At 38.1% G+C, this 27146-nt stretch overlaps 1 protein-coding gene across 5 annotated transcripts in view; it reads right to left on the bottom strand.

Moving 5' to 3' along the window:
- STAG1 (STAG1 cohesin complex component) overlaps positions 1-27146 on the bottom strand; it is a 381944-nt gene that overhangs the window by 270476 nt on the left and 84322 nt on the right. For all 5 annotated transcript variants that reach the window (XM_070072781.1, XM_002716398.5, XM_070072783.1 and 2 more), the window contains one exon: positions 3076-3184. Coding sequence is in view for 2 of the 5 variants with exons in the window: in XM_002716398.5 (XP_002716444.1) it covers positions 3076-3104 (29 nt within the window). In the remaining 3 variants the exon portion in view is untranslated. The remainder of the gene's footprint in view (positions 1-3075; positions 3185-27146) is intronic.

Here is a 27146-nt window from a genome sequence, read left to right as displayed (position 1 = left end):
ATCAATTTCTAATATACTGCTTTTATGGATGACAGAAAATGAAGTTTATAAATACAAAGAGACACATCATGTTTCCTTTCTTCTGTATACAATGAAAACAGGATATTGCTGGATGGATAAGTAAAGCATAATAATATATACAAACCTATCTGACAAAGTTCTCAAAATATTATATGATGCACAAAAGCAAACAGTTTAGGAATAGGTCAGAAACAAAAAGAAGGGGTTATAAAACATTTTGCTAAAGTGAACATTTAGCCAAGCAATTAAGACGGCACATCAAAGTACACAGGTCGATTCTGAGGTCTAGTTTCCTGCCGATGTAGACAACAGGAGGTAGTAGTGACAGCTCAAATAACTGGGTTCCAGCCATCCACAGAGGAGACATTCACTGGGTTCCTGGGTCTTGGCCCAGTCTTAGCCGTTGTATGTATTCGGACAGTGAACCAGCAAATGGGAACTGTCTCTCTCTCTCTGTATGTCTCTCTAATAAATGAATACTTCGGACATTCCATTAAGTATGGTACTAGAAAAAAAACACAGGGAATTTTAAGAGCATAGAAGGAAGAATACTCGAGTTTTGAGGGCTTAGAGGAACTTTCCAGGAAACTTGATACCTTAGCCAAGTTGTAGATGGACAGTGAGTCGGCAAAGTAAGGGAAAGTACTTAAGTACTTAACTTACTGAGTAAACAGTAGTGAGGTCAGCAGAAGAAATAACTTACTTATCCACTACACATGAGGGGAAAGGAGGAGAAGGTCCTGATAGTATTGCAATAGAAGAATCTGGAAAGCTTTCTGTCAGAATTCTAAAGGATGAAAAGGCCTGGAGATGAATCAGAAGGTTTTCTCTTGGAAAAGAGATATGTAAATTAACTAGGGCAGTAACAATATAAATAATTATCTCATGATTTTCCTATCTAAATCAGTTATCATATAGAAACAAAGTATGCAGGTTACTTATTTGCATCATGATAAAAGCTACAAAATACTATTATTGTGACTACATGTCCCAGAGAACTGAAAATAAATCATACTCCTAATTCTGTCCTACAGCTCCAACAAATCTAATGATATGCTACAAAAATGCCAACTGGCATATTTACCCTAGATTACTTCTAACAACCAGAATGGCTCAGCAATCAACCTCAGAAAAAAAAAAAACTCTTTTTTTTTTTTTACAGGCAGAGTGGATAGTGAGAGAGAGACAGAGAGAAAGGTCTTCCTTTGCCGTTGGTTCACCCTCCAATGGCCGCCGCAGCTGGTGCACCCCACTGATCCGATGGCAGGAGCCAGGTGCTTCTCCTGGTCTCCCATGGGGTGCAGGGCCCAAGCACTTGGGCCATCCTCCACTGCACTCCCGGGCCACAGCAGAGAGCTGGCCTGGAAGAGGGGCAACCAGGACAGAATCCGCGCCCCGACCCGGACTAGAACGTGGTGTGCCGGCGCCGCAAGGCGGAGGATTAGCCTAGTGAGCCACAGCACCAGCCTAAAATAAAAAACTCTTAATGAAGAAATGAGGGTGACTGGGAGGGGCAGACATGATACAGCATGATATAGGTTGAGGGCTGACAAACTGCTTCTTGTAAATGCAGAGACTATTTTAGGCTTTCCAGGTAATACAGCTGCTGTCACAATATGTAACAAAAAGCAGCTACAAACAATATGTACAGGAATGAGGGTGGCTCTGATCTAAATAATGTTTAATTTACAAAATTAAATAGGTGGCATGACATTTTTAGTCCATGGCTAATGGTTTGCTGACCCATTAAACAGAACATTAACACCTTTTTTATTGACTACGAGGGTACTTCAAAAAATTCATAGAAAATGGAATTTAAAAAATGTGTTTATGTTGGTTGAAAGAATATATTGAGGCCGGCACCGCGGCTCACTAGGCTAATCCTCCGCCTGCGGCGCCGGCACACCGGGTTCTAGTCCCGGTCGGGGCGCTGAATTCTGTCCCAGTTGCCCCTCTTCCAGGCCAGCTCTCTGCTGTGGCCCGGGAAGGCAGTGGAGGATGGCCCAAGTGCTTGGGCCCTGCACCCCATGGGAGACCAGGATAAGCTCCTGGCTCCTGCCTTCGGATCAGCGCAGTGCGCTAGCCGCGGCGGCCATTGGAGGGTGAACCAACGGCAAAGGAAGATCTTTCTCTCTGTCTCTCTCTCTCTCACTGTCCACTCTGCCTGTCAAAAAATTAAAAAAAAATAATAATAATATATTGAGGTCCTGGTGCTGTGGCACAGTAGGTTAATCTTCCGGCTGCGGCGCCAGCATCCCATATGGACGCAGTTTTAGTCCTGGCTGCTCTACTTCCAATCCAGCTCTCTGCTATGGACTGGAAAAGCAGTAAAAGATGGCCGAAGTGCTTGGGCCCCTGCACATGCATGGGAGACCGGAATGAAGCTCCTGGCTCTGGATCACCACAGTTCTGCCGATTGCAGTCATTTGGGGAGTGCACCAGCTGATGGAAGACCTCTCTGTTTCTCTCTGTCTGTAACTCTACCTCTCAAATAAATAAATATTTTAAAAAATATATATTGAGGGACTGGTGTAGCAAGTAAAGCAACCGCCTGCAGTGCTGGCATGCCATATGGATACTAGTTCAAGCCCCAGCTGCTTCATTTCGGATCCAGCTCTCTACTATGGCCTGGGAATGCAGTACAAGATGATCCAAGTGTTTGGGCCCCTGCACCCATGTGGGGGACCCAGAGGAAGCTCCTGGCTTCGGATCAACGCAGTTCCGGCCAATGTGGCCATCTGGAGAGTGAACCAGGGGATGGAAGACCTCTCTCTCTCACCGTTTCTGCCTTTCTGTAACTCTGCCTTTCAAATAAATAAATAAATCTTAAAAAAACAGAAAACAGAACATATTGAAATCCTTCCATAGTTTATTCATGATACAAATTTTCCATGAATTTAAAAAAAAAAAAAAACAAAAAACAAGCTGACATTCCAACAGCTAGGGCCATGTTTGGATATAATAATTATATACCCTAATGCATAGATTTCAAATGCATTGTCCAAATATGTTGTACAAATTTTTCCTTCAAAAAAATAAAACTATAATACTTACTGTAACACTGGCAACTCTGAGGTAATCATTGCTGGAGAGTTTGTTCCACAATGCAGGAAAATACTCAAGCGCTGCAGAGTGCAAAATTTTTAACAACCACAAGGCAATCCTTTAAAGCAAAAACAGAAAACAATTATATTAAAATAAAATGGTTATATCACAATATATAGAGTACCATCAATCAGCACTATCAGTATTTGCACTACTTAGTATTTACATTTAAAAGTTGAAAACATATACATATACACACATAAAAACCTGTACAATGTTGTTTACCACACCTTTATTCATAATTTTTAAAATCTGCAAAAAACCAACATGCACTTCAGTATGTGAAAGAATAACCTGTGGTACGTTTAAACAACAAAATATTGTTTGGTATTAAAAAGAGAGGAGGGGCTGATGTTGTGCTGGGGCAGGCAACGCTGTACATGTAATGCCAGCATCTCACATGGGCACCAGTTGGTGTCCTGACTGCTCTACTTCTGATCCAGCTCCCTGCTAATGTACCTAAGAGAAGGCTCAAGTATCTGGGTACCTGCCACCCATGCAGGAAATCCAGATGAAGCTTCTGTCTAACTATATGATATTCTGTAAAAGTCAAAATACTAGGCTATCAAAAGATCAGGGGATGCCAGAGATTACAGGAACAGGGAAAAAAGATCAGTCAGAGCAGAAAGGATTTTTAGGGCAGTGAAGCTATTTTACATGATACTTTAATAGGGAATGTACATTTGTCTAAACTCACAAAATGTCAATCACCCAAAGTGAATTCTAATATAAAGAATACACTTTGGATGGTAATTACATGTCAATGTACATTCATCAAATATAAAAAATGTACCACTCCAGTGTGATATTAATAGTGGACAAAGCTGGGTCAATGCAAAGGTACTCTCGGTATTTTCCTCTGAACTTTGCTATGAACCTAAAATTCCCTAAAACCCAGAGTCTATTGTTCTAAATATTTTTCAAATTGCTAAGAATTATATATCACTGTAGCTTTAAAGATTTTATAACTGTTTTCAAATTTATAAGAATGAAGTTGAACATCTTTTCATTTCATTATGATACATAGTTCTTGCATATTTTCCTGCTCAACTATGGTCTTTTTATTTATTGAAATCTTTACTTAGTGGAGCCATCAAGCCTTTGATTATAAAGTAAATTGCAAATATTATCTTAAAATAAAAAATACATAAACTATTTTTAAAAGGAATATGCAATGAAAGAAAGAGAGGTTAACAATCAAGAAATAAAGCACATGGGGCCATACAGATGTAAGACTATTCTCCCCCTGACTCCTCACTCTACCCAGAAGCTTCTATTTACTCCATTTGCCAGTCCTGATCGGGAAAGCTTGACTGTTTGCTTCAAAAAACAACCAAAATAAATGGCTGATACATTTGCAAAATAAATAAATAAAAAGTAAATGAATTAAAAATTAAAAACCTAATAAAATCACATTAAATAACACCTAGTAAATATTGTGTCCACAGGTTAAGGTATCTAACAGATATCTAGCAAATATCTATCCAGATAATGAAGTAGGCAGGCATACAGGTTAAAATTGATTAGGTTTGTGAGCTGGAAGACCACGTATTCACCACGTCCCTGGTCCCTGTGTGACTTCATGCCCCTACCTAGCCACACCTGGGTGCCCACCAGCCAATCAGGTTAATTAATCACTCTGCTTTGGAAGTGGGTTAAAAGCCTGGGACAGGGTATGTCTTGGCCTTTTCTTCTTCCCTGGCCTCTTGCCAGGAGGGAGCTTGCTGTAGCCATGTACCCTAGGCTTCCAGGCCTAGATGCTCCTCCATGTAGCTGGTTCCTGGTGCTCGGTATGAACCCAGATTTATCTCTCTTAATAAAGCTGTCACTCTCCCATGCATCTTTCTCACTAAATAAAAGCTTAAAATGTACCATGCTGCCCTCTTTACGCATGCCAGTATTTAGGGGGTCATCTCCAATTTCAATATCAAACCATTCCCCCCCAATCTTATAATCTTGGGTGGATTTAATTACATGTATGTAAGAGTACATACACAAAGAGGCACATGGATTACACTCATTCACTTGCCATGTACTATGCTACAAACAAAAAGGGCAGGGTGGGTGAAGGACATAGAACATAACTGCTAGTCTAATTCAAAGTATAACATACTATTTCACAAATGGTTACAAACTAAATTAAGAACAATTTTTAAAGATCACAGTTTGGGAACAGCAATATGGCATAGTAGGTTAAGCCTCCACCTACGGTGCTAACAGGAACTTGAACACTGGTTCAAGTCCTGGCTGCTCCAATTCGGATCCAGTTCCCTGCTCAAAGCCTGGGAAAGCAGTGGAAGATGATTCAGTACTTGGGCCCCTATACCCATGTGGGAGACCTGGAGGAAGCTCCTGGCTCCTGATGGGCTCAGCTCCTTCCACTGTGGTTATCTGGGAAGTGAACCAGCAGGTGGAAAACCTCTCTCTTTCTCCCTGTCTCTACCTCACTGTAACTCTTTCAATAAAATAATAAAATAAAAAGAATTAGCTTGTCTACATAGATGTAAAAATCCGGTTTCTAAAAAGAAAACAAAACAAAAAAAGCCTTGGTAACACAAATTTTATAACCAAAAGGAAATATAAAGCAAGGAGAATTAAGAGTTTGGGTTCAAGAGTCTGTCTGGGCTCTTATACTATGTATGCTACTTTCTATCTCTGAAAGGGAGTTCACTATGTTTCAGTATTCTCATCTATTTAAAAAAGGAGTAGTCGTACTTCATACAGCTCTTGAGGGCAATTAATGGTAAAATATCTGGAACTCTTAAATGACTATAAAGTTCTAGCTACAGGAAGAAGTGGCAGATAAAAAGAAAGGCATAATGTAAACCCCACATGAAATGTCATTTTTGCCCTTTTCATTCATCTCTATATCCTTAATGCTTGAATCCTGGTAAATATTTGGTGAATTAAAAAGGTGCATTTAGGGACAGGAGTTTGCACAGGGGGTGTACAGTGAGTATAGTTATCAAGTATAGTGATCAAAATCACAATAAGATACAACCTCACTCCTGGGAGAATGGTAATTATCAAAAAGACATAAAATAACCGCTAGGGAAAAAAGAATACTTACACAAGATTGGTGGGAATATAAAATAGTACAGCCATTAAGGAAAACAGTATGGATATTCCTAAGAAAAATCAGTACTGCCATATGATCCCATAATCCCACAAACAGAAACATGTACCAAAAAAAAAAAAAGAAAGAAAGAAAGAAGTCTGTCAGACCATGCTCAGTCATGCTTCTTACAACACTATTTATAATAACCAAGACATTAAATCAAGTGTCCATGACCAGATGAGTAAATAAAATGCAATATACATATACATCAACATATACATACAGAATGTGACTATAATGTTAATATACTATACATTTTAAAATAGCTAAAAGAGAGCATTTTGAATGTTTGCAACACAAAGAAATTATCAATATTTAAGGTGCAAGATATGCTACTTACCCTAGTTTGATCATAACACAATGTATACATGTATAGAAACACAATAATCTGCCACATATTTTTACTGATTTAGTCCAATTTCTAGCTTTAGAGAGAAATGTCTTATCTTTCTAATCCTAAAGAACCAATGTCTGGCACACAGAAAAGAACCTTAACAATGAGCAAATATAAAAATAAAAGACATGGGGCCGGCGCTGTGACCTAGTGGAAAAAGCTGCTGCCTGCAGTGCCAGCATCCCATGTGGGTGCCGGCTCAAGTCCCGGTTGCTCCACTTCCGATCCAACTCTCTGCTCTAGACTGGGAAGGCAGTGGAGGATGGCCCAAGTCCTTGGGCCCCTGAACCCACATGGGAGACCCAGAAGAAGCTCCTGGCTTTGGATAGCCACAGCTCCGGCTGTTGCAGCCGATTGGGGAGTGAACCAGTGGATGGAAGGCCTCTCTCTGCTTCTCCTTCTCTGTGTAACTCCTTCAAATAAATAAATAAATCTTTAAAAAAAAAAAAAAAAGACATACCATACATCTTAGTATACAAAATTTAATAAAGGAGGAAATAAGTGGATAATCTGTTAATGAAGTTTAATTTTAATGCTATTATAAATGGAATCTTTTTCTCATAATGAATTTTTCTGGAGGGGGAGGAGGAAAGGAGAGGGAGATTTTCTATCCATTAGTATACTCTACAAATCATCAAAATGGCCAGGAATGGGCTAAGCTGAAGCCAAGAACCTAAAACTCCATCCGGGTTTTCCATGTGAGTGGCAAGGGCCCAAGCAGCTGGGCCATCTTCCTTTGCTTGCCCAAGCACTTACGCAGGAAGCTAGATCAGTAGTGGAACAGTTGGGACTGGCACTAGGCAATCAAATGAGGTTCCAGCATTGCAGGCAGCAGCTTAACCCACTGTGTACAATATCAGACCCTCATTATGACCTCTAACTAGTTAAATACTAATTATATAATTGAGCTTTTAATTAAAATTTCTCATTTCTGGTAATCTATAAAATATTATGGCTATAAAAAGTTTATAGCAAGCTCTACATCTGGTTGTTCTCTGGAGAAAAATATTGCCTCTTGGGCAAATGAATGATTAGGGTTTCAGGAATCCAACTAGAACAGGTATACTTTCTGTAAGAAGTAGAAAAAAAGAGCATCAACTATACAGATTCAAATTAGAGCCTTATAGAGAGATTACAATCAAAAGTCAGATCCTAACTAAAAAAATCTAGCAAAGAGGAAAAAAATTAAAAATGACAAGTAGAGCCAACAGAAAAGAATCTGACATGAACTAAAACATCAGATCAGCAACAAGCAGGTCCTAAACAAACTTTGAAAGGACTGCAGGAATTTAAACTGTGGATTTATGGCAGGGTCTAAATAGTCATGTAAATCTCTACTATCCTGCTTAATCGAAACATCGTAAGAAAGAACTGCAGACATGTATTACCTTATTTTTAAATGAAAGTTTTAAGCTTAAATAACGAATCTTAAATATAAAGATCTCCAAAATTATACAAAAAAAAGTGCTCTTTAAATCACACAAGCAGCCAATCAGAAATAGGTGTTATTGGTTGGCATGCTCTTAAAAAGCTCTATAAAGTCATCAGCCTTAAAAATAGCTAACAAGTAAAAAAGAAATTAACTCACCTTATACTAAATCATCCTGGACCATATATGACAGAAGGCTTGCAAATAAAAAATTGACAGCTCTTTTTGTTAACATTATAATAATTTGTTTCCACATACTGTGTAGGAAAATGCTTTATTTTTAAAAATTAGTTTTCTGAAAATTCAAACACCGCATACACTGACCTAATTAAAAATTATATTCTTTTAAATATTTTAGTAATGCCTCTACCTATTCATACAAGTAACAACTGTCTGATGACTAACAGCTTCATGAAGAAAGCACACCCCCATTTAAGCAACTGTGCATGTAAAACAAAAATGTTTCTGACTACAGCAAATAAATGTTTTTTTTGGGTATTTTTTAAGATGTTATTTATTTACTTGAGAGGTGGAGTTACAGACAGTAAGAGAGACAGAGAAAGGTCTTCCATCCATTGGTTCACTGCCCAAATGGCCTCAATGGCCAGAGCTGGGCTGATCCAAAGCCAGGAGCTTCTTCTGGGTCTCCCACTGGGTACAGGGGCCCAAGCACTTAGGCCGTCTCCCACTGCTATCCTAGGCCATTGGCAGAGAGCTGGATGGGAAGAAGGATAGCTGGGACACGAACCAGCAACCATATGGCATGCCAGTGCCAGGGGCAGAGGTTTGGCCTACTATCTACTGTTAAACAGATTCTAAAATAAAAATACTTGTAACAAAATGTCTTCCTTAAAAAGGGGGCAGGCATTTAGGTAAAATGCCCCCATCCAACAAGGAGTACCTGGGTTAGATTTCAGCTTCCAGTTCCTGATTCCTGCTTCCTTCTAACAAGGATCCTCAGAAGCAACAGTGAAGACTCAAGTAACTAGGTTTCTACTTCTATCATGGGAGACGTGGATTGCCTTTACAGCTCCTGACTTCAGTTCTGGCCTAAAGTAATTTTGGACATCTGTGGAGTGAAACAGTGGATAGGAACTCCCTCTCTGCCTCTGTCTCACTGCCTTGCAAATAAATAAAATTTGATTTTGCAAGCGCTTACACAACCATCATCATTTCACCACAGCCTTATGAAAAAATTAAAAAAAAAAACATGAAATTCAACAAAAACACTTAGATGAGAATTTTTTAACATCTGGTGATCATTAACATAATCAAACATCATTAAACACCAATCTTTTTATTTTCAATTTCCATTAAAATATGAGTGTGTAAGTATGTGAGTACTATATGTTTTTAATGCCACTGGGCTAAATTTCCCATAAACAAAAATCATGAACTAAAATTTCTACAAAAATTTATAACTCAAGAGTAAAGTATTCTCTAAACTGGCTCCACAATGCAAATTTCACTTTTGAAACAAGAACAATATAATAAACACATCTCAAAGTGGCATGCATAACTGTGTTCTCTGAACTAGGGATAAATCTGTACTTTCCAGGAGACATACTGAAATATTATAGTACACTTTCAGTGAGTAAAGAGATGCAACAACAGCAGTCATTGAAAGTCAATACCAGCTCTTCTTGCTCTCCTCCATCCATTATGTTCCCTCTACCTATATTTAAAACCTATTAGGGGCCAGCACTGTGGCGCAGTAGGTTAACGTCCAGGCCTGAAGTGCTGGCACCCCATATGGGCGCCAGTTCAAGACCCGGCTGCTCCACTTCCGATCCAGCTCTCGGCTATGGCCTGGGAAACAGTAGAAGATGGCCCAAGTCCTTGGGCCCTTGCATCCTCGTGGGAGACCTGAAAGAAGCCCCTGGCTCCTGGGTTCGGGATGGCACAGCTCCAGCAATTGTGGCCAATTGTGGAGTGAATCATCAGATGGAAGACCTCTCTCTCTCTGCCTCTCCTCTCTCTGTGTAACTCTTTCAAGTAAATAAATAATAATAAAAAAAATAAACCTATTAAATGAAAGGCAATATTAGTCAGTGATGGTATCTAAAAACGTTGAAATTATTGTAACTACTCTTAACTCAAAATTTACTAAGACCAAAAAAAAAAAAATAGTTTTGGACAGATTAAATCTGATAAAGCAGCGGGGATTAAAAAAAAATCCCCTGGGGTGGTGACCTGGAAGAATGGATTCTTAATAAATTCCACAGCTAAATTCAACTTTAAAATTTGAGGTTCAAACAAGATAAAACATAAAAATTATAATCTTGTGTACCTGTTTACAAAAAGGTCTTTTATATTTGAGAATTCTGAACAAATAGTTTCTGGAATGATAAAGTAGCAAATTTTGAATTGTATTAAATCCAGACAGAGCTACATGTGAGTTTTCAAAACATATTCTGATTTAATCTTACAATCTAGAAACTCTTCCAAATTTAACAGTTATACTGTAAAAAGCTAAATTATAATGGATTCTAACCTAAAGAACAACAGTTCATTCAGAACAAATGAAATGGGAGTATAGGGAAAGTAAACTTAGCAGGAATGATAGAAACAGGAAAATCATCTGATACAACACAATAATTTTTTCAGGTAAAAATCATTAATGGATACTAAAACTGTAGGGCAAAAATATTAAAAACTTTAAGTACAGTATCAAAATATCTGGCCACAGAGCACTAATTACAAAAGGGGGAAAAAACAGTAATATTACAGTGGAGAAACCCAGCAAGACCCTCCTCAACCAAGGGATTGCAGTTAAAATTACTAATAATGAGATATAGCAACAATGGCCTCCTAATATGATAGAGGATACAACTTCATTTTTGTAGTATTCTTGACAAAAGGACATACTTGAATTTAATCACAAGGATAATCAAATAAACCCAAACTGAGGAACATTAAACAGAATAAACAGGAATTTCCCCAAAGTACAAAGGTCATTATACAAAAAGGCTGAAGAACTGTACTGAATTAAAGGAGAAGCTTGGCAACTAAATAAAATGTGTGACCTACATTGGTCCCAAAAAATGCAAAAGGACATTAGTAGGACAATTAATGAAATTTGAATGAAGTCTGCATACTAATATGCCAGTTACCTTTTAGCTTTTGAAAACTGTAATGTGGTACAGTTATGTGAGATACTGTTTTTTCAAGCGTATTAAAGACTAACATTGCTTCACCAAAGAAGAACAATAACTCCCAAATTATATTCTAAAATAGCAGTCAATAAAAGATCTAAGTCATGAAGGAAAACAGGTCAAGTATCTTTATCAAATGACCTTTCCATTTTTAGCACAAGATTCAAAAAAAAAAATTTTTTTTTTTTTTAATTTATCCAAGAGGTAGTGAGACAAAGAAGAAGGGAGGAAGGGAAGGAACAGAGATCCCATCTGTTGATGCACTCCCTGAATGCCTGAAACACACAGGGCTGGGCCAGTGCCTGCAGCAAGAGCTCAATCCAGGTCTCCCACATGTGTGGCAAGAACCCAACTACTTGAGTCACAACCTGTCGGCATTAGCATGAAGCTGGAACTGGAAGCTGAAGCTGGGAATTGAACTGAGGTACTCTGATATCAGATGCAGACATCTAAATCACTATGTAACATTTCTTTAAGTCTTAGTAATCCACTTATAATAATCCATTTATAAAAGGCTGGTTATTAGTGCTATGCAGTTCCCCTTTCCTATCCCTAGCCAATATGGTCTCAATCTCTGGAAGATTTAAACTATGATAACTACTCAATTACTTAAAACTATTTGCATAACACATGGAGGTTAACAGCAGTGTACCAAATAAACAAATAAAATTAATAAAATTTATGTTTACTCCCATTAAGAAAATGACTAACCAAAGAACTTGAAAAGTCAGAAGATACAACAATGAGCATAAGATTTTCTTTTGCCTTCATGTTTATATTTTGCATTCCTAAGGTTCTTCCCTCATATTAGTTTCCTAGGGCTGCTACAACGTACTACAAACTGGGTTCCTTGTAACATCAGCAATTTATTCTCACAGAGTTCTGGAAGCTAAAAGTCCAAAACCAAGGTGTTAGCAGAGCCATGCCCTATCCAAAGCCTCCAGAGGAAGATCCCACCTGACTTGTGCAGCTTCCAGTACCTCCAGGTATTTCTTAGCTTGCTACAGCATTAATTTAATTCTCTGCCTCCATCTTCACATGGCCATCTGCCCTTTGTCTGTATGTCTGTGTCTTCACATAGTATCCTCCTCCCTGCATCTCTGTTTTCGCTTATTAACACCACACATGTTGGATTACAGTCCACACTAATGCAAACACAACCTCATGTTAACTTGATTACATCTGTAAATTTCCAAGTAAGGTTACAGCCACAGATACATGATTTAAAACCTGACATATATTTTGGGGGGACAAAAATCAGTCCAGAATAACACTTCTAGCACAAAAAAGTATTTGCTTAGATGTTACTTAACATTATTTGAATAAATATTTTTGCATCTTTTTTATAAATTAATTTTTAAGGAATACAAATTTCTTAAGTACAACTTTAGGAATATTGTTATTCTTCCTGCCTTACCCACCCCTCCCACCCTAAAGAAATATTTATAGAGCAATTCCTATACATTAGGCACCTTTCTAAATAATTGTTAAAAATAGAATGGCAAATAAGTTAGATTAAATCCCTGTCTTTAAAAGCTGTTCTTTCAGAGCCAGTGCTGTGCCGCAGTGGGTTAAAGCCCCAGCCTGCAGTGCCATCATCCCATATGGGCGCCGGTCCGAGTCTCAGCTACTCCATTTCTGATCCAGCTCTCGGCTATATGGCCTGGGAAAGCAGAAGATGGCCCAACTCCCTGGGCCCCTGCACTCCTATGGGAGACCCAGAAGAAGCTCCTAGCTCCTGGTTTCAGATCTGGCCATTGTGATCATTTGGGGAGTATACCAGCAGAATGGAGGTCCTCTCTCCATCTCTCCCTCTGGTTCTACCTCTCTCTGTAAGAAGCTCCTGGCTCCTGGCTTTGGACCAGCTCAGCTCTGGCCGTTGTGGTCATTTGGGGAGTGAACCAGGGAAATGGAGATCTCTTTTTCTCTCTCTCTCTGGCTCTAGCTCTCTCTGTAACTCTTTCAAAATAAGTAAATCTTTAAAAGAAAACAAAAAATAAAAACTTTTTTTTTAGTTCATAAAATTAGAAAACAGAGATGTGAATATAACAATTTGAGATCATGAGAAGTATTATGAGAAATAAAAGTACTTTAAAGGGATGGTCTCAGACTTTCTAAAGAGGTGACATCTGAGCAAAGACTTGAGGATGTACAAGTATGATGGCCACGGTAGGAAACTGGAGCAGAATAACAATTCCTGACAAAGAGAAGTATTTGTTTACTCAACTAGCATGGCTATGTGGTAAAAGTTCAGTTTACAACTTATTAGGCCTTCTAACCTTGAAGTTATCTTTTTTGTTTTATTTTCTTATTTTAGAGCCAAATAGATAAGAGTCTCCATTTGCTGGTTCGCTGCTCAAATGCCTGAAAAAGCCAGGAACTCAATCCAGGTTTCTCACGTGGTGGTATGAACTCAAATACAGGACACTATACTGCTGCCCCCATCAGGGTCTACATTAGCAGGAAGCTGCAGTCAGGAGCTAAAGGAGACCAGTACCACAACCAAACACTCTGAAGTGCAATGCAAGCAACTAGTGTCTTAATTGCTAAGCCAGATGCCTACCCTTATGTCATTCATAAGGAATTTTTAAAAACATCATGTCCATTTAGCATAGCAGAATTAGACACTTGGGGCAGGCACTGCCCTAGTGGTTAGGATGCCAATTAAGCAGCTCATGTCCCATAGCAGAATACCTAGGTTAAGATCCATCCTTGCTCACAATTCCGGGTTCCTTCTAATCTTGGGAGGCAGCAGATGGTTCAATAACTGGGTCCTTGCTAACCACATGGGATACCTGCATTGAGTTCTTGGCTCCCAGCTTTGGCCAGGACAATTCTACTCTAGCAGGCATTTGGAGAGACAACCAGCAATGGGAGATATCTCTAGCTGCTTCTCAATTTTTTTTAATTAGACAATTTTTTTAAGATTATTTCAATTTGGGATAATTTATATAGCCTACAATCGCATTTGCTTATCTCCAACTTTCAGTTCTGAAAGATAAAGTGAAATAGAACATTTAATCAGTGTAGAACGATAATGTTCTATGGGGTTGGTACTGTGGCACATCTCCATCTGTAATGCCAGTATCCAAAATGGGCACAAGTTCAAGTCTCAGCTGCTCAACTTCTGATCCAGTGCCCTGCTAATGTGCCTGGAAAAGCAGCAGGGGATGGTCCGAGTGCTAGGGACCCCTGCACACATGTTGGAGACCCAGAAAAAATTCTTGTCTTCTGACTTGGGCCTGGCCCAGGTCTGGCTGTTATGGCTATTTACAGAGTGAACCAGTGGACAGATGATCTCTTCTTCTTTTGCCTCACCCTCTCTGTTAACTCTGCCTTTCAAGTAAGTAATCCTTTTTAAAAAATGATAATACATTGTATAATAGGAAAACAGTGATTATTACAGTTACTGTGTATTTACTGTGAAATAATATAACCCCCAATGAGAAAATTAATTTGGGGGTAGGGGAGAATAAACCTCATGAAAGTTTTCAAAATGGATAAAGTATTCCCCGTTATTAAAGTATTCAGAATATCATGGACTGCAAAATTGAGGGTAGAGCGAAAAGTTAGGTGAAGTTTATGGATAAAAATCTTGGAAAAATCAGTTCCATCACTGCTCACTGGAGCACCATGCCAGCCAGCTGCCCAAGGCAATCATCTTGATTAAATATACCCCTGGGATGCCTGTGATCAGGTTTCTCCTCCTTATTTTACTAATGTTCTCTACCACACCAAGCTCACCATCTCCAATGAGATATAAAAATTCAGTATCAGTAAAGCTCAAAAAATGTTACACAAAGTATAATATTCTAAGATATATCATTGACAGTTTAATATAGCATAACACAATGATCACTTTTAATGAAGACTGTTTAATTTACAGTTTACTAGACATTTCTTATATCTCAATTCTTACAAATATGCATTATTTCTGTTTTGTGCCTTTATTAAACACTAGGCATTCTAGAAATATGACAAAATCTCTACTAAGTAGAACCTACAAGTATGATTCCATAAGAGTTGTCTGGGATAACTGGTATTTTACTTTAAATCTCAAAACACTTAAACATTAAATGGCAAACCTGCCGGCGCCGTGGCTCAATAGGCTAATCCTCCGCCTGCGGCGCTGGCACCATGGGTTCTAGTCCCGGTCGGGGCGCTGGATTCTGTCCCGGTCGCTCCTCTTCCTGTCCAGCTGTCTGTGGCCCGGGAGTGCAGTGGAGGATGGCCCAAGTCCTTGGGCCCTGCACCCGCATGGGAGACCAGGAGAAGCACCTGGCTCCTGGCTTCAGATCAGCACACCAGCCGCAGCAGCCATTGGGGGTGAACCAACGGAAAAGGAAGACCTTTCTCTCTGTCTCTCTCTCTCACTATCCACTCTGTCTAAATAAATAAATAAATAAAAATAAAAAAAAGATGGCAAACCTGAATTACATTAAGACTCCCCTTACCTCACTACTCTGTAGATACATCTTCTATCTCCCCAACACCAAAACAATTTTAAAGGATATCATTATGGGTTTTAGGAAAGAGAATTTAAAGGAAAGAATGTGTATATAAGGGTTTTCGGAGTGCTAATCCGACTACTTTTCTCCAACTACTCCTTCTCCCATGCTCTATATTAGATAAAATAGTTTCATGATTTTCAGTCCCAACTGCCTCTGCACATATGACTCTTCATCTCCTTTTCCTTTATTTTTAGATCTCGTAACATTTCAATGTTACTTTGACTGAATAAAATGGTAAATTTTTTCAGAAGTATTCTGGAGTATTTGTTATTTATGCTGTTCACAGCATCTATTTATCAAATTGCCTTGTTTTATGTTTATATATGATATATATAAACATATATATGTTTATGTATGAAAATTTTGAGTTTTATGTTAGGCCATAGTCTTGGACATAGAAACAGCTTAGCTATCCGAACTAGCTTACAGAAAATATTCTCCCACATTCTGAATTCAAACTTACCCACGGTCTCTCAAACCATGATCTCTCCCTGACTCCACATGTATGCATCCTTTAATCTTCCATCAGTGTCATTTCCTGACCATCTACTACTGCTTTTCACACATTCACTGTAGACATCTCCATCTTGGTTAGAGATATCTACCTATCAAATGAGTAATGAGTAATGTCTAGCTACACCCAAACTCAATAGTCCTTTCAGTTGAAAAGACTATTCACACAGTCTCTAGACTGTAGTTACCCCACTTCTACAACCAAACCCTTTAACCAATCTTTCCATATTCCAGCTCTCTTGTGCCTAAACTATTATTATATCTGCTATTTAATATCAAAGACACAGTCTGGTGCTTATTCCTTCCACTGACTAACTGTCCTCTCCTCATCTCATTTTCTCAGTAAGTCTCCATCTGCATTACTACCTAAAGCACTTCCTAATCAGCATCCTTTTACTCTTAGTCACTCTGTATGGCATGTCCTTCAAAAAAAATCTAAGGATAAAATAAGGCTAAAATTCCAAACTATTTGGCAGTGTTGAACAATGATCACAAAACCATAAACACTTGTATATAGTATGACTGCAAATTTGGTCTACAACTTCAGGTAGAAATTTAATCCCAACAATTTATTTATTAAGTACCTCTCCGATTCTTTTCAATAACTATTCAAAATTTTCACTAATCTTAAGACAGCCCCTTTTTCTTTGTCCAATTTCCAAACTTTCTGAAGTTTGTTAAAAAAAAAAAGTCATTAGGTATGAATTATCTACTTTACTTGTTGCTGCTCCTTCCCTCATTTTAGCCCACAATACTGTTTCAGAAAATAGAGTATATCTTCTTGTTGTTCATGTCCTTATGTCAATGCTTCTTCTACTATCCTTCTCTACTATCTCATTCCCTAGAGCACTCTATCTAGTGTCCTCACTGCTTAAAAAATAACCATAGGCAGACTGTTAACTCCATATCCTTAAACAACACATTCTCTGTTTTCCTTCTTAGAAAAGCAGATTATGTTGATTGCTTCTACCTATTTAAAAGGCTGGGGGAGAGGGGAGGGTACGGGGGTGTGAGGTGGGCATTGTGGTACAGCAGGTTAAGCTGCTGCTAAGGATGCCTGCATCCCATACTGGAATGCCCAGGTTTGTCCACTTCTGATTCAGGTTCCTGGCAATGCAGTGACTGGGAGGCAGCACACGGTGAAAAACTCAGAGTTACTAGCTCCTTACTGAAGGCTAGACAGCCCTACTCTTGCAGGTATTTGGAGAGTGAACCAGCAAATGGTTGCTCTATCTCTGTTTTGCTATTTGAATAAATAAATGAAAACTATTTGTAAACTCAGGGAAAATTTTGTTTGTTTTTTATAATCCTATTTTAGGAGCTGGCATTGTGGCATAGGGGATAAATCCTCCATCTGCAATACCAGTATCCCATACAGATAGGTACTGGTTCACAGCCTGACTGCTACACTTCTGATCCAGATTCTTGCTAATGTGCCTAGGGAAATTGCAGATGATGGCCCAAAGGCTTGGGCCCCTGCATCCATGTGGGAGACCCAAAAAACGCTCCTGGCTCCTGGCTCTAGTCTGGCCTAGCCCAGGAGGATTAGCTGAGTGAGCCGCGGCGCTGGCCGAAAGATCTCTTTCTTTCTCTCTGACTCCTTCTTTCAAATAAATATCTTTTTTAAAACTAGTAGGGATTATTTCATGATACTAAGAATGATTGTTTTTAGTGTTTCTGAAAGCTAGTATCTTCTATAGACATGCACTGAAATATTTACCGACTATGATGTCAAGAATTTACTTCAAATGTATACTGCATGAGAGGTATACAGATGAAGGAACATTAATCAATACTACTACTACTAATAAAAACCACATATCTATATATTATAATACAATTATATGTATTATGTAGCAGAGAAGTCACTGAGTCACACAGGTTTGTGGAGTACTCCCTTCCAGCAACTTCCCCAATCTTGCTCTTAACCAACAGTAAACTGTTTTTACTGACCAGATGTGATGCATCCCCTAGGTATGTTACTGAGTTAATACCAATTTTTACAAGTACCTGATGACTCCAAAATTTTTATTTCAGATCCTAATTTTACTACTGTTTCCTAAACACAATGTAATAATGCAACATCCTGACCTTGATCATGCCATTATAGAAACTAAGCTTCTTTTTTCAGTAGTACCTCAGTCCCCTGTCCTACAAAGAGGAAATTTACTTAAGATTACATTTTTTGCCGAAATTACTCATTTTAACTAAGAAAATCATGCAGTTACCCAAACTGGAAAATAAGAAACCCCAAAACTAGCCCCTGACTACCCTCTTCTACCTCATCAAATTATGCCAGTTTTACCGCAAACTGCACCTTAAAACCATCTCTTCCTCTCTAATCTTACTCATACTGCCCTACTAAAAATCCCTACTTTTCAGTTGATTGCCGCAAATTCAAAATCCACACCTCCCTCCTCTCGCCGCCACCATCACCACTACCACACAGACCAGGCAATTAATTTAAAACAGTAATTTAGTAACACCTGATCCTATGATTGGACTTAAAATCTTCCAAATAGGGGCAACTGTTTGCCCTGCAACCATCATCAAAGAATTTTCGAGTCTCAGCTGCTCCACTTCTGATTCAGCTCCCTTTTTATGAGCCTGGGAAAGCAGAGGAGATGGCCCAAGTACTTGAGTTCCTGCACCCACATGGGAAACCCAGAAGAGGCTCAAGGCTTCGGGCTCCTGGCTTCAGATCAGCCCAGCTCTGGCCCTTGCGGCCATCTGGGGAGTGAACCAGCAGATGGACGATCTCCCTCCTCCTCAAGCCATGGCTCTTTCAAATAAATATTTTTTAAAAAAAGAAAGAAAGAAAGAGAACTGAAAATGATTAAGCTTACTGAAGAAGACATATTGAAAGCCAAGATACACAGAAAGCTAGGCCTCTAGTGCTAAACAGAAGATGTGAATGCTAAAGAAAACTTGAATGAAATTATAAATGCTATTCCATGGAACACACAAATGACAGATAATACAATGAAACAATCTTAGTGCTTATAAGGAGAAAATTTTAGTACTATGGATAGTCAGCCACAACATTCCCTAAAGCTAAAAGCCCAATCTAAAGCAATGTCTCGACTCTTCAATTTTGTGAAAGCTTGAGACAGTTGAGGAAATCAGAGAAGGCTGAAGCTAGCAAAGGCTGTTTCTTGAGGCTTAAGGAAAGAAAGCCATCTCCAAAACATAACATAAAACTTCAAAGTGAAATATTAAGTGCTGATGTAGAAGCTACAACATATCCAGAAGTCCTAGCCAATGTAATTGATGGAAGGCAGCTACATGTTGGGAAAATGAAGTCAGTCAGGCGCCCCTCACTGTCCTCACTACCACTAAGCCCAGAAGTGAATACAATTCTGTTATGTAAGTATTTCGCTGCCTGCACTATTATCTGTAAGCATATATGAGACACTGGGGCAGAGCTAAGCATATGCTGTAGCAACAGCAAAGATGGATCTTCTGTGTGTGCTCCCCAACTGCCTAGAGAACACAGGCATGAATCAGCAGTAGGCCCTGCAGTTGTTCTCTGGCCTGTCAGAATCCAGACCTGATCTTCCCGGAGCTAAGTTCGTGTGTTCCACCACACTAAACAACAGATTTCAATGTAAACAAAACTGGAAAAATACACCATCTAGAATTTTTACATTTAGAGAGAGAAGGTCAGTGTCTACCTTCAAAGGACAAAGTTAATCACTCTCCTCTCTTGTTATGGTCTAACACTGTTGGTGACTCTGAATTATAAGTAGAGCCTGCACTGGCTCCCCTCCCTGCCCTGCGTTTCCTTTCCAGTGCTTCCTGGATGAATGAGGAGCAGCAGTGATTGCCCCTTCTACTTGGAGAGTAGCACACAACTGGGTGGGTGTTTGTGGCGGGGCCTCATGGTTCCTAGGATGAGAGGAAGAGATGGAGGTTTTTCCTTACTGTATAAATGAACATTTGTATGATTAAATTAACACACACACACAGAGACACACAAAGTACAGCTTGAAGATGTTCTAATTCCATAATAAAAATTTTATGGTTTAAGAACTGTGTTTTTTTAAGGATGAGTCAAGAAAGTAATGTCTTAAAATGGAATCTACTCCTGATGAAGATGCTTCTATGAACATTGTTGAAATTACCAAAAAGGATGTAGAACATTACATCAATGCAGTTGACAAAGCAGTGGCAGGTTTTTAGAGGACTGATTCTAATTTTTAAAGTACTTTTACTACCAGTTTCATAGGCTACAGAAAAATATTTCATGGAAGTCAAATACAGCAAACGCCATTGTTGTATTGTTTTAAGACATCTAACAATCACTAGCCATCAAGGAAATGCAAATAAAAAACCATGATGAAGTTTCATCTCACTCCAATTATAATGGCTATCATTCAAAAATCAAAAAATAAGAAATGCTGGAGAGGGTGTGGAGAAAAAGATACCCTAATACATTGTTGACTGGAATGTAAACCTGTACAGGCAATACAGAAATCTGAAAATAGATCTACCATATGATCCAGCCATCCCATTCCTGGGAATTTACCCAAAAGAAATGATGTCAGCAGATCAAAGAATTCTCTGTACTCCCATTTATAGTAGCTCAATTCACAAAAGCTAAGATATGGAATCAACCCAGATGTCTATTAACTGATGACTGGATAAAGAAATTGTGGTATATATACACAGTGGAATAGTATTCAGCCATAAAAGAATAAAATTCTGTATTTTACAAACACATGGATGCAGCTGGAGACTTTTATGCTTAGTGAAATAAGCCAGTTCCAAAAAGACATATATCATGTTTCTCATATTTGTGGTAACTGATATATAGAGTACAAAAAATATGAGTGAAATTGACATAATGAGATTTGATTGTTTACAGTTCCTGAGGAACTGATTTATCTACTTGCTACTTGTTAAACTATTTAGTGAAGGATTAAGCTTGTGATTATAAAGTGTGTCACTGCAAAAATTAGGAAAAAAATATGAAAGGAATGAGGAGGGAGAGTGGGAGCAAGAGAGAGGAGGAGGAAGGGAGGGATGGAGGGAGGAAGGGCAGGATGGAAATAATCGTTATGTTCTTAAAGCTGTATATGAGGGGCCCGTGCTGTGGCATAACAGGTAAAGCCATTGCCTGCAGTGTCAGCATCCCATGTGGGTGCCAGTTCAAGTCCCAGCTGCTTCACTTCAGATCCAGCTTTTTGCTGTGGCCTGGAAGGCAGTAGAAGATGGCCCAAGTGTTTGGGCCCCCGCATTCACATGAAAAACCCCTAAGAAGCTTCTGGTTTTGGATCAGCCCACCTCCAGCAGCTGCAACCACTGTGGGACTGAACCAGCAGATGGAAGCATGCACTTGCTCTCTCGCACGCTCGCTCGCTCGCGCTCTCTCTCTCTCTCTCTGCCTAACTCTGCCTTTCAAATAAATAAAAATCTGTTTAAAAATTGTATATGAAATTTGTTCCCTTTATATAAACTTTAAAAATGAAAAAAAAAAAAAGGACATCCAAAAAGATAGCTCCTATCAGTACAATGGATCCTCAAGAGATTAAAAATAGTAGGTATGTTGTGCAGTGGTTAAGTTGCTGCTTGGGATAACCTCATCACATACCACAGTGCCTGATTCATGTCTCAGCTGCTCCATTTCTGATCTAGCTTCCTGCTACTAAAGGATGAAGTACTTGGGTGTCTGCCACCCATGTGGGAAACCTGGAATGGGTTCCACGTTTCTGGTTTCAGGCTGGCTCAGGCCCAGCTGTTGCAGGCATTTGAGTACTGTACCAGTAGATAGACCTGTCTTTTAAATAAAATACAGGGAGGGGGACGTTAAAAATAAAATCGCCGTAAGATCCAGCAATAGCACCCATGAATACAGCAACATTATTCACAACAGTGAAAACTATGAAGTACCTAAGTCTCTGTTGACAGACAAATGGATAAGCACAATGTGCTAATTGGAGTATTGCTCAACTTTAAAATGGGAAATTCTGACATATGTTACAACAGGGATGATTCTTCAAAATATGCTACACGAAATAAGCCATACACAAAAAAAGCCAAATACTATGATTCCATTTCTATGAAATCTTTAATCATATTTATAGAGATGACAAACAGAATGGTAGTTCCTAGGAGAGCTTTTTGGTTGTTTGAGAGGTAGAGGAACACATGCCCACAACAACTGAAGGCTAAATCAAGGAATCATGAAAATAATCTAGGTCACCCAAATGGGAGGCAGGCACCCAACTATTTGAGCCATCACCACTGTCTCCCAGAGTATGCATCAGCAGGAAGCCAGAATCAGAAATTGAAGCCAGTAATCAGACTCAGGCACTTCAACATGAGATGTTGTCTTCTAACCAGCTTCTTAATCACTAAGTCAAACACCACCCCAGGATTTATTATTTAAAGAGCACAGTTTTAGATTTGCAAGATGTAAAGAGTTCTGTACATGTATGACAGTGATGACTGGTATAACAATATAAATATATTTAATATCACTGAACTGTACACAAAATGGTTAACATAGAGGTAAGATTGACTTGAAACAAATCCATAAAGTATGTTTTCTAAGAACTCACACAAAATATTTTATATATATATATATATGTGTGTGTGTATGTGTGTGTGTGTGTGTACATATATAAGCATATTGAAATGTATGACTATGGGAGGAGAAGAAAAAGAGATTAATATAGATAAAAAGCAAATAAATGAGATAAAAGACCTTTGATCAGTCAATAGTTACTATATGTAATGAGGTGAAGTCAGGATTACTTTAACCATCCCTACCTTAAGTCCCACAAGTAAATTTGTAAGACAAAAAATTAAAAGCTCAGAGCCTGTGCTGTGGTGTAGCAGGTAAGGCCACCGCCTGCAGTGTCAGCATCCCATATGGACATCAATTCGAGTCCCAGCTACTCTACTTCCGAAGCAGCTCTCTGCTATGGCCTAGGAAAGCACTGGAAGATGGCCCAGATCCTGGGAACCCTGCAACCATGTGGGAGACCCAGAAGAAGTTCCTGGCTTTAGATCGGCACAGCTCTGGCTGTTGTGGCCATCTGGGGAGTGAAGCTCTGTTAGAAAGCAATTAATAGTTATCAAGATCTTTTCCAATATTCTGTGGTCCAATTATTTCTTTTCTATGAATCTGTCCTAAAACAAATATCAAGAAATGTATAAGCACATAAATATATTTAACAATATTCATCCATCCTGAATTATTTATGATCACAAGTACAGACCAATTACTTTTGGAACATCTTTTAAACATTTATTTATTTATTTGATAAAGTAATAGGAAAGACAGAGAATGAGATCTTTTATCCCCTGGTTCCCACACCAAATGGTCTCAACAGCCATGGTTGGGCCAGTTCAAAGCCAGGAGTGAGGAACTTTATCTAAAACTCCCACAGGAGTAGCAGGGATTCAAATACTTGAGATATCATCTGCTGCTTCTGAGGCACAATAGCAAGGAGCTGCATTGGAAACAGAGTTGCTGGGACTTGAACCGCAGTTCAATATGGGATGTAGGGATCGCAAGGAGTAGCTTCACCTGATAGACCACAAAGCTGCTCCAACTCTTGAAATATTATTTACCATTAAAAACAATGTTTGAGGAGAATTAAACTCAGAATGCTATATACAGAAGGAAAGTGGCCAGTATACAGACATATATAAAGGATGACCTCTTGTATGCATGTTTTATGTACCAAGGTACTTAGAAAACTTCAGGAAAAATGGAATTAAAAGGTAAATTTATTTTGGTGCAAACAATTTTGAAATCTGCATATGAGAAGTCTCTAAAAAGTACACAGAAAACATGCAATTAAGAAAAAATTATACAAAGACTTAAAAAAAAACTTTTGCTCCAAAATCAATTTTTCTTTTAATTCCATTTTCCATGAACTTTTTGAAGTAACCAAACTTATTAAGCACAGAAAAAAAATGTACTAAAATGTCAACATTAGCTAAGAGTTATGAATCTTTACATCAATTTCCTTTAAATTTCCTGGTATTAAATATAAAAAGTAGCAATATTCTTTTAATTATACTGTACGAAAATACTATTTGGTACTCTCAGAACTGCCATAGGCAGATCATGACATATGGTCACCAGGTCATCTGAACATTATCATTTAAAAGCAAAATGACCTTAAAGGAATTTCAAAAGGTCGTAATGATCATGAATTTAATAGATTTTAGTGTATAGAAGACATTTACTAACCATCTAGAGTGTTTTGTCAACAAATAAGGGTACTTCACTCACTATGCAGCTCTATTATAAAAAATTTTTATTATTATTAAGAGTTCCTTTAATTAGGAAATAAGTCAACAGCAACTTAGTATGTTAATAACTGCTCATCTTTTTATAACTATTTTACCAGCAAAATAAAAAATTAAATATATTGTATATATCATACTGTAACTTAGTGCAATTTCAATACTACTATCATAATCATTAATTTTTTAAAATCCTAAGTAGGAACAACAGATATTTCAAATAAGGTAGAAGTGAGCGTTTGGCACAGGGGTTGTCGCTAATCTGGACAGCTGCATTCTCTACTGGAGTGCCCGGTTGGAGCCTGGAACTCCACTTTGGATCTAACTTCTTGCTCATGTGCACCCTGGGAGGCAGCAGGTTAACAGCCCATATGCTTAGCTCCTTGCCACCCACATGTGGAATCTGAATAGAGTTCCAAGCTCCTGGTTTCAACCTGCCCCAATCCCAGCTGTTATGGGCATTTGGGGAGTGAACTACTGGATGGAAGGTCTGTCACTGTCTCTGCCTTTCAAGCAAAATGAAAATAAATAAAAATTTTAAAAGAAAGCTACATGTCTTAGTCCTATTTCCTTCACTGGCTGAACTAACTAGCTGAAGTTGTTTTTACAAAGTGAAATCACTTGTGAGGTAACATTAAATTATTTAACAAATTTATCTGATTTATATATACCACAATTGCATTTTCATTATATCTGCTATTACTTAATTGCCAAATTAGTAAAACAGTCCTCATGCTAACAGCAGTTACAAAAGAGGTAGTTGATGGGCAATAATGAAACTTTTAGACAGATATTACTGTTATTTTGCGTGACTATTAATTTTTATGACCGATCTTAATCATGCTTGATTTTACTCATTTTACAGACTCAAAAATCACAAGCACACACCACAACCTCCCTTTTCACACAATCCAAATATCCCCAAAAAGAGGCGGTTATTCAGGTGAATACCTTAAGAATCCAAGTAAAAGACAACTGTAACTGAATTCACACAACTAGAGTAAATTTAGACATTATGTCTGGTTTTAGTACTCTTTCTGACTCTGCACAATTAACAGCCTTCCCATGCTTCGATTTAATTAAATCCTCTGAGATACGTATTTCAGAGAGTAGATGACAAAATTTAACGGCTGTGAAAGTGTTCCTTTAAATAGTAAAATAAGGGAAAGTGATAGCACAAGATTCCAACATTCATAGTAGGGTTCTGAAAATAGTTTTTTCAAGGAATTTGTCCTGTCTCACCTCATTATTCATAAAAGCACTTCCAGTAAAATCACACAACAGTAATATAAGTGTTAAATTTTTGTGTGCTGTTCTGTAAACTTGAAGTGGTTCAAGAGGATTTCTTCAAAACCCTCTTTCATTTGCTCAATTCTCTTCTCAAGCATATTAGACTCCATTAACAGCCAATCATGTAAGCTGAGCTGCAAGTGACCTGAGAGTTGCCATAGCAACAGCTGCTTTCTGAAATACGTGTTATGCATTTTAAAAGCTCTCACAGAGAGGATACTACATCTATCAATTAACAACCAAAGCTCAACATAGCACATTATCCAAATGAATAGAGGAACTCAATTACTTTAATAGGGTAACTACTTCTAAAAAAAAAAAGGCGGGGTGGGGGGGTAACTACCCATGAATCAAAAATGCTATAATGGTTTATAAATTTCAAAAATTGAGAACTATAATTAATAGCACACAATAGTTGAATATCAGATTCAGAATTGCAAAAAAAAAAAAAAAGATACAGGAAAGCAAAGAATAATCATCAAGACAATATTTAGCAACGAACCATCAAGAGTAATGAACATATCCTGAAATGCACTGGAAAACTGTCAGGTTCTCACACAAATGATAAAGTTGCCAAAAATGAAGTAAACATATGATGTGTGTACCAGACACTTTATAAACATATATAAAGGTGTGCAAATAGTATACAAAAGATATCCTACAGTTTTCAAGGAAAATCATTCTTTTGGCAATTCATAGGAGATAACCATCTTTTCCTACAAAGTTCCTTCTCATAGATGCACAGCTAGCCAGCCTTTATCAGCAAAATCACCTTAACAGTGTGCAATTCTGCAATGGTAAGAAATCTCATAAAACTTATCTCTGCAAAAGAACTTCAACGTTGGTACATAATGAGCACCTACAATTAAAGAAATTGTAAAAAAAAAAAACTATTCAGCAATCTAGAAAAATAAATTTCTAGAACTATATTCAATCAATTCACATATAAACAGCATACATGAAAAGTACTATTCAAAATGCTTTTAAATCAGGAACAGAACTGATAAAAAAGAAAAGCCATACTTACACTCCAACACTAAAACCCTGAAAAGAAAAATATTCTGGGTAAAACACTTTAAACAGACTTTCAATTAATGTGACAGAAAATCCTGTTTCATATACATTCTAACCATAAATCTCCTACAACTTCAAAGGAAGGATTTTAAAGAAAAAAAACAGCAACTACCATTAACTACTAAAACAGAAGTAAGTATGGGAAATTAGGAATACTAAGAATGAAAAAGATAAACTCTTTTAATAGCTTTTAAGTAAGAAAGCCAGCAATGCTTTGGTATGGTCCTAAACATATTAAAACAAATTTGAAAAGCCCAATGATTAAAAGTAT

This window comes from Oryctolagus cuniculus, chromosome 4 (assembly GCF_964237555.1).
Source record: "Oryctolagus cuniculus chromosome 4, mOryCun1.1, whole genome shotgun sequence".
NCBI lineage: Eukaryota > Metazoa > Chordata > Mammalia > Lagomorpha > Leporidae > Oryctolagus > Oryctolagus cuniculus.
The sequence above is the reverse complement of the archived record's forward strand: the minus strand, read 5'-3'. Positions and strand labels throughout refer to the sequence as shown.